Here is an 8,660-nt window from a genome sequence, read left to right as displayed (position 1 = left end):
TTTCTAATGTAGCCAAAGAGGTTGTTTGGATTAAAAAATTTATTACAGTGCTTGGTGCAGTTCCTAGCATAGTAAACTCAATAGACCTTTATTGTGATAACAATGGGGCTATTGCACATGCTAAGGAACCTCACTCTTATTAACAATCCCAACACATACTACGGTGGATAGAAGGATCAAGTTATACAAGATAATAGACATAGACAGATTATGTCGGATCTCAACATTCTCATCACTTGGGTAGCAATGATGCATTACTAGATGCTGCTCATTGCTTATGTGTCTAAAATGATTTTAGAAATACTATTAACGTTACAAGAATCTATTGAGTCACACACAAAGAACATGTTGATTTGAAGATAGGTTTATTTTAGTTTGACTAAAATACTATGTATCATAAGAATAGTTGGTTAATCCAAATAAATTCGGATTAGACTCAAATGAATCTGGATTAGACTCATTGGATTAATGAGTTAGACCTGTTAGGTTATTGGATTAATAGTTAATCTAATATACTAAATCTAACCCATTAAAATTAATAAAGATTAATGAAGATTAATTCATCATTAATACAAGAAGACCAAAAGGCAAAACCTTTGGTAGTCACTATATGAATACAAAAGACCCTTTTGAGTGAAATTTTCATGAGACCCTTGATTTTCTTCTTCTTCTTATTCTTGTCTTGGTTGAACACCACTTGTGATTGTTGCTAGCACAACATAGTTGGCGCTTCTTTGAATACTGAGTTCATGTGACGAATGAAGGATATTTTCGTATGGATACCGTAGAGGTGCGGATGTTCTGATCGCGCTAAGATCTACCAAAGTCAAGTTGCTGCTAGGATTGTTTTGTTCATGCAAAAAAGATAACTATTCTATTTTGATAGAGTCGTAAAAACATATATACTATATTCGCTTGGATCTCTAGAGGGATCATTTTTTTCAATGCGTATGTTATTATTTTTCATAAAATATCCCTACAGAAATTAGGGGGAGTATCTACTATTGTACTCTTTTTCCTTCATTCAAGTTTTTTCCCACTAAGTTTTACTGGCAAGGTTTTAATGAGACAACATTGGATTCTCCATCAATCATCTAAAGGGGAGTGTTATAATAGATAATTGATTTGATTTGATTGTTGATTGATGAACCATTGTATTCTTCCATTTTTACACCACTCCATATGTCTTATAAATAGGAGTGTTTGATAGAAGTAAAATATAAGACAATTCTCTCTATAATTCTCTTTTCTTCTATTTTTGAATTATAACATTTAGTTGATTTTAGGGCAGTTATTTTTTACCATTAAATTTATTTGGAGTTTCTTTTATTCAAAGAGTAAGCTTTTGGATGACTATTTTTATGATATTTAACTTAAATAATACATTTGAATTTTAAATAGTTTTTGCATGGTAACTACATTACTACTATTTTAATGGTGATCCTGTCCAGAAGTTAAGTCAGATGGGGGTCGATGATGAGGACAAGAACGTTGATGGAGAGAGGACTTGGATCTAGGACCTGAAGATACGTCATAGGATTTAGACCTTCGAGCAGAGCAGGGGGAGACAGTCGAAGATAGTACCCACAAACTGCACACACCATAGACAGATCGCACGGGAGCGTTAGAGCCAGAATCAGGCAATGTCTCTAATGCAGGCACTGTGATACTCAAGTCAGAATTAGGACAGAGCCCAAAAGTGTCGGAAGCAGATGAACAATAGAATTATAGTAGATGCGTGTGCGCGCGCGTACCTAACCAACAGAGAGGATCCCTTTTTATACCGTCTCTCATAATCTTCGCAATAATGAGGCATTAGAGAATTCCCGACGTCAGGGTATGTCGCGTGATGGAGGATGTATGACGAACTTTCATTGAGTAGAGGAAGGTTTCGTGGTATGCATGTGGTAGAGCATCAGAATATTCCCTGACAAATAGCGATTATTCTATGACAGGTGGTTGTGATTCTCTGATAGTGTTGTTCCTGTTGGAACCCTAAGGTGGTTTTGATGTGATCAACTAAGTAAGGTTAGGTCTTATTGTGTTTAACCCTGTGTCTAAATATGCAAGAGCTTAGAAGTACAGGAAGTCGAGCAAAAGATGCAGCTAGCGAGAAGGACGACACAGGAGAGAGCCGATGGGCTCGGTGCGTCTAAGGGACGAGGTTCTGCGAAAGAGTACGCGGGCGGACGAGAAGGAGGCGCACAATGTTTTCGAAGGACGAGAAGCCGGAGCGAAATGTTGCTCGAGAAGGCCGGAAATTAGGCTCGGGTGAACCCTATTCTGGATGCGAGAAATCACCCAATCGAGCGGAGCCGGAGTGGAAGACCTGGACCGAGGCGAGCAGAATCGGAGCAGAGGGCCCTGACCAAAAAAGTCAATCAAGTTGACTTTGTGGGTCCGGGTGCCCAAAACTCAAATATTATCCACTTTGACGTGGATATTAACCGTTGCATCGGGGATATATTTCTATCCCACTCCAGGCGCCTGGAACGCTTCTAGGCACCTCGACCAAAGCTATAAGTACAGCCTTGGTCCAGAAGCTAGAACAACAATCATTTTTGATAAACAACACTTGTGTGCTTCTCTTTGTTAGTTTAGCTTCTCATTTTCTGTGTTTACACTGCTGTAAAGAGGCTTCTCCGCCTGAAGGAGAAAGTAGTGCGATTCATTTCCTTGGATTAACAACCTCCCTGGTTGTAACCAAGTAAAAACTCTCTGAGCCTCTGTCTGTTTAACTTCTTTTTTATTTTATGCAAGTATTCTATTAAAGTCCGAGAGTTGTTTTTGTGTAGGGCTATTCAACCCCCCTTCTAGCCGGCCAACAGGTCCTAACAAGTGGTATCAGAGCCAGAACGCTTTAGGAGGACTAACCGCTGATCGAAGCATCGAATCAATGGCCGGACCGAGCATATACCCACCGAACTTCGAGGGGAAGTTTGCTAGCTGGAAAAAGCGAATGTATGTATTATTTAAAACCGAATTTGAATTACTTTTAATGATGAAGTTCGATTTTGTAGCACCTGAGGGTAAGGAAGAATACTAGTGGACGAAGAAGGAGCATGCTGACTACGTGGCAAACGAAAAAATAGAGTTCCATCTGCTGAGCATCCTTTCGCCACAAGAAGTCAATCGGATCGGCACCTACAACTTTTTAAAGGAGATTTGAGAGAAGTTCCTTGAGCTACACGAAGGGGCATCCGAAGCCAAGCTCGCGAAACGAGACTTGCTTCGCAACCAGCTCACCAATCTACGATTTGAAGAAGATGAAACGATTGTACATCTTCACTCGAGGATAAAGGAGCTCATCACCAGACTTTCGAATCTTGGAGAAAAGGTAAGCAATCGAGATTTGCTAAGGTACGCTCCTAATGCATTCCATAGAAATACAAAATGTGCGTCACTAGTAGATGTCTTCTATATCTCTAAGGACTTATAATTTATTACCTTAGAAGAATTATTTTCAACTTTTGAAGTGCATGAATCGAGATGTGCAGGTACAATTGAGCCGAAGCACAACATCGCCTTCAAGGCAACGAGAGACGAACATGAGTAAGAATCCTCTCTTGACGATGAAGAAATGGTAATGATGATAAGACGATTTAAAAAGTTATTTAAATCAAGAAAAACTAACCATCTGCAGGGTAGAAAGAAAAGGACAATTAGATGCTACCAATGCAACGAAGAAGGGCATGTTAAGGACAACTACCCTAAGTTAAGGAACAAGGATAAGGACAAAGGAAAGAAGCCTGTCCAAACGAACAAGTACAAGACTTTAAAGGCAACGTGGGATGAAATGTCGTCCGAATAAGAAGTTAAGGTTTTCTCCGGGCTTGCATTGATGGCAAGTCATCAAGATGAACACAAAGAAAACTCTTTCGAAATGAACATCGAGAGCATCGATGAAGGAGGAGCGACATTAGAAGAAAACATCAGTTCAGGGGGAGCAACGAACAACGAGATCAACAAGGTAAGTCAGGTACGATCTCTTCCTCCCGATAAAATGTTTAAATTTGTTAAATTATTATCTAAAGATTGTTGTAAATTAGAAAAAAAATTAAAGAATTAAAAGTAATTCTGGCAAAATCTTGTCTATCAGAAGATTTTGATAAATCAAAGTTAGAAAATGATAATTTACAAAAAGAAATAAAAAACTAAAAAAATCATACATGCACATATAGTACAAGTATTATAAAATATAATTTGAACTGGTATTTTAAATATCACAAAGGATAAATTAGGAAATTTTTTTAAAAAATATGTTCCTAAAAAATTCTTAATTAATTCAATTGGCTAGAACCTATGGGTTCCAAAGTTTTGTCTAACTTGAACCTGAATTAGACTTAGCACTTTCAGCGAGAAAATTAAACATTTGAATTTTCTTTAAGAGGTTTTGTCTAGAAGTGTTGATGATCAAATAACCAAGAAGGCCTAGTACCTCGCCACAGTCTAGAAGCTAAATATTAAAATAAAATATTTAATTAACTTACTGATAGAGCATTAAAATTGAAATTAGATAATATTTTAATAGTTACTTAAATATTTTACAGTATCCTTAATTTAGAAAAAAAATTTCCCTTCTTAGAAAATTTTTACTTAGAAATTAAAAAAAAGACTTAAAGTTTTTTTAAGCATCAGCTTTAGTTTCCATAAATTCCTACAAAATTAGTTTTTGAAAATTTATTTAACTTAGAAAAATTTCTCATTTTTTAAATCGGTTTAACTTAAAATTTTTAAGTTATTTTTTATCTTTAAACTTAGAAAATTTTTCTACTTGAAATTTTCTTACTTAGAAATTTTTTATGCAACAATTAATGTTTCTAAAATTATTGCAAAATTTTTTATCAAAATAATTTTCATAATTTTTAAAACTTGATAAGTTTTTTCAAAATTATTTAAAACTCATAATTACCGTTAGATTTTTTTGTACCTCATTTTTTATGTGATCAAGGGGGGATATTAAGTCTAGGGGGAGGTAGCTTAAATTTTTTATTTTTTATTTTACTTTTTGTACTTTATTGTAATATTTATTATTTTAACTTTATAGTTGTTTACCCTAGCTTAACTTGGGTTGCTCACATCAACAAGAGGAGATTGTTGGAACCCCAAGGTGGTTTTGATGTGATTAATTAAGTTAGGTTAGATCCTGTTATGTTTAACCCTGTGTCTATATGTTCAGGAGCTTAGGAGCACATGAAATCGAACAAAAGACGCAGCTAACGAGAAGGAAGACACGAGAGAGAGCTGACGGGCTCGGTGTGTCTGAGGGACGAGTTGCTGCGGAAGAGTATGCAGGCAGACGAGAAGGAGGCGCACGGTGTTTCCGAGGGATGAGAAGCTGGAGTGGAAGATTGCTCGAGAAGGCCGAAAGTTGGGTTTAGGTGAGCTCTATTCCGGATGTTTGAAATCACCCAAGCGAGCGGAGCTGGAGCCGGAGCGGAAGACCCGGACTGAGGCGAGCAGAACCGGAGCAGAGGGCCCGGACCGAAAAAGTCAACCAGGTTGACTTTATGGGTCTGGGCGCCTAGAGCCTTTCCGAGCGCCCGGAACTCAAATATTATCGACTTTGACGTAGATGTTGACCGTTGCGTCAGGGATAGATTTCTATCCTATTCAGGCGCTTGAAACACTTCCAAACGCTCCGACCAAGGCTATAAATACAGCCTTGGTACAGAAACTAGACAACAATCATTTTTGATAAATAACACTTGTGCGCTTCTCTTTGTTAGTTTAGCTTCTCATTTTCTGTGCTTACACTGCAAAAAGGCTTCTCCGCCTGAAGTAGAAAGTAGTGCGATTCATTTCCTTAGATTAACAATCTCCTCGGTTATAACTAAGTAAAAACTCTTTGAGCCTCTGTCTGTTTAATTTCTTCTTTATTTTATGCAAGTGTTATGTTAAAGTCCGAGAAGGGTTTGTGTTGTTTTTGTGCAGGGCTATTCAATCTCCCTTCTAGCTGGCCAACGGATCCTAACAATTCCCTGGCGATAGTTCAATTGGCACTGGGGTCGACCGGACTGGAGCTGTGCTCATGAGAAGTGAGGGTTTGAGCCCTAGGGGTCCGACTGGTGTGAAAGTATACCGGGAGTAGGCTGGGAGTCATGCCAATGAGAAGTGAGAGACTGAGCCCTCGGGGTTAGACCGATATGGAGGCTGATCGGGAGTAGACTATGAGTCGTGCCCATGAAAAGTAAGGGTCTGAGTGCTGGGATCCGACCGGCGTGGAGGCCGATTGGGAGTAGATTGGGAGGCATGTCTATGGAAAGTGAGGGTCTGAATCTTGGGGGTCCGACTAGCGCTAATGCTGACCGAGAGTAAACTGAGAGTCATGTTCATGAGAAATGAGAGTCTAAGTCCTAGGGTCTGATTGACACGGAAGTCGACTGAGAGTAGATTGAGAGTCATGACCATGAGAAGTGAGGGTCTGAGCCATGGGAGTCCGACTGATACAGAGGTCGATCGAGAATAGACTGAAAGTCATACCCATAAAAAATGAGAGACTGAATCTTAGGAGATAGACCGATGCAAGGGCCGATAGGGAATAGCCTCAAAGCTCTGCCCATAATAAAAGATTAGGCCATGTTCCAGGGACAGTGGCGATTCAGACACGTATTTCCTGAACTTAATCGTAACCTCCTCTTGACCGTCAAATCATTTTAATTACAAGCTATCCTGGGATCATCCATATACGCCGTATCAGGTGTCATAATGCTCTCCCAATACTACGAGTCATAAATTATAGCCAGTTCTGAGACGTTTAAGATCAGCATTTGCACCGACGAGCATTGTTTAATTTTGAAGAAGCATACAAACAATGTTCAAAGACTGTTATTGTTAGTTCATTTCTTCTCATCTCCATTCTCCCTGTTTAATCCAACATTCTTCAATCGAATCAACTCCTCTATGAGGCAAGTCATCGCTTGATGAGAAGATCCACCTTCTTCAATCGCCCTTCTCGCCGTCTCTCCCAGCTCCCTCGCCCTCTTCCTCCTCTCTTCTGCTTCCTCTCCACTACTCATCAGCTCATCCACCGCCTCCTTCAGTTGCTCACTGTTCACCACCGTCCGCTCCTCTGCTTTATTGCCGCAGGAAATCACACCGATTGATATCCCCATCCTGTGCACGTTGACCAACAGCTTCTCGTTCAGGAATTGCTCGGCAAACAACGGCCAAGTGATCACCGGAACTCCGGCGGCAATCGCTTCCAGGCACGAATTCCACCCGCAGTGCGTCACGAAGCCTCCCACTGCTTCGTGATTCAATATGAGAAGCTGCGGCGCCCATCCTTGCACCAACATTCCCTTCCCGCCGCCGACCACCCTGTTCACGAATCCCTCTGGAAGCCATTCCGATATCTCTCCGGCGTTCCCCACGACCCAGATGAACGGCCGGTCCGACGCATCGAGACCTCGCGCGATCTCCCGCAGCTGAGTGGCCGTGAACCGGGCCAGGCTCCCGAAGCAGACGTAGAGGACTGACCTCGGCCCCTTGGTTTCGAGCCAACTCAAGAAATGATCGGCGCTCCCCGAAGCAGCGCCGCTGCTCCCTCGCACCATCTTCATATCCATGCCTCGGTTCTGCAGCGAGACGGGCCCGACGAACCAGAACCTGTGGTCTCGCGAGTTGGGGGCTCGATCGACGTAGTCACGTTCCAGCTCGTACAAACTGTTCACGACCGTGCCGTGGATCCGGTGAAGGCTTTCGACCATCTGGTGGGAGAACTCGTTGGGATGAAGGACAACGTAGGGGAGATTAGAGAGCTTGAGATGGATCTTCTGCGGTATGCCGGGAACCTCGATCAATCGCTCGGTCTCCAAGTCGCCCTGGTTCAGCTCGCCGTCTATTACGATTTTAATAACTGCGGAGCTGAAGAAGTTGGATCCACTAAAGAGGATTGAAGGAACGGAGGCTTCTTGGGCGACGCGGGTGGCCCAAGGATAGAAGAAATCGACGACGACGCAGTCAGGGCGGTGGGTTTTGAGCAGCAGCGAGAAGGAGGGCTCAAGCCTGTCGGTGGCGGCGGTGAGCTGAAAGAGGTCGTCGGGGTTAGGGAAGGCGGCGAGGTTCTCGTAGCCCTCGGGAATTCCAGCTTCTGAGCAGGGGAGGTGGAGGGGGAGGAGTTGGATAGTGTGGCGGAGGGAAGCGTCGGTGTTGGCGAGATCAACGGTAGGCTTGACGAGAGGCACGTTGCCTGTGGTGGTTACGACGGTGGCTTTGATTCCTCTGCCTGCAAAAAGCCGTGCCAAGTCGACCATGGGGATCATGTGGCCTGGGGAGAGAAAGGGCAGGAAGAGCATATGCAGATCATTCGCCATGGTCTTGGGCACAAACTTGCAAAATGTGCGTGCTTCCATCCATTAAATGCAGAGGCTGGCATCAGCCTGGCACTTACTCTAGGACTAGTGGAGTAGGTTGAGTTCCTTACTTCTTTTATGCAATTCCGACAGAACTGACGTCTGGCTAGCAATGATGATCTATAAACACTGTATTGTGGGCCTTGTTATGTTTCTGTTGATGAAATTTCTTTTGGTTCAGTAACTCTGTTGTTGTAAAACAGATTCAAGTGGAATAAATAGGACTGGCGAGAAGGCATTAATAGCATATATATATTCCGGTCATATACCGTGGAGGATTAAGTGATCAATGAATGAATAATCTAC

General features: G+C 41.9%; 1 protein-coding gene across 1 annotated transcript; it reads right to left on the bottom strand.

Moving 5' to 3' along the window:
- Positions 1-6,769: 6,769 nt before the first annotated feature.
- Positions 6,770-8,390, bottom strand: LOC122048544 (UDP-glucose flavonoid 3-O-glucosyltransferase 7-like). Its single transcript, XM_042610102.1, has one exon. The coding sequence runs from the start codon at positions 8,352-8,354 to the stop codon at positions 6,840-6,842; it is 1,515 nt and encodes a 504-aa protein (XP_042466036.1). The 5' UTR covers positions 8,355-8,390; the 3' UTR covers positions 6,770-6,839.
- Positions 8,391-8,660: the final 270 nt, after the last annotated feature.

Source organism: Zingiber officinale, chromosome 1B, assembly GCF_018446385.1.
Source record: "Zingiber officinale cultivar Zhangliang chromosome 1B, Zo_v1.1, whole genome shotgun sequence".
Classification (NCBI taxonomy): Eukaryota; Viridiplantae; Streptophyta; class Magnoliopsida; order Zingiberales; family Zingiberaceae; genus Zingiber; species Zingiber officinale.
The sequence above is the reverse complement of the archived record's forward strand: the minus strand, read 5'-3'. Positions and strand labels throughout refer to the sequence as shown.

Bases quoted from the DNA above. Each gene is read 5' to 3' on its own strand.
- LOC122048544 (XM_042610102.1), bottom strand. From the start codon at position 8,354: ATGGAAGCACGCACATTTTGCAAGTTTGTGCCCAAGACCATGGCGAAT.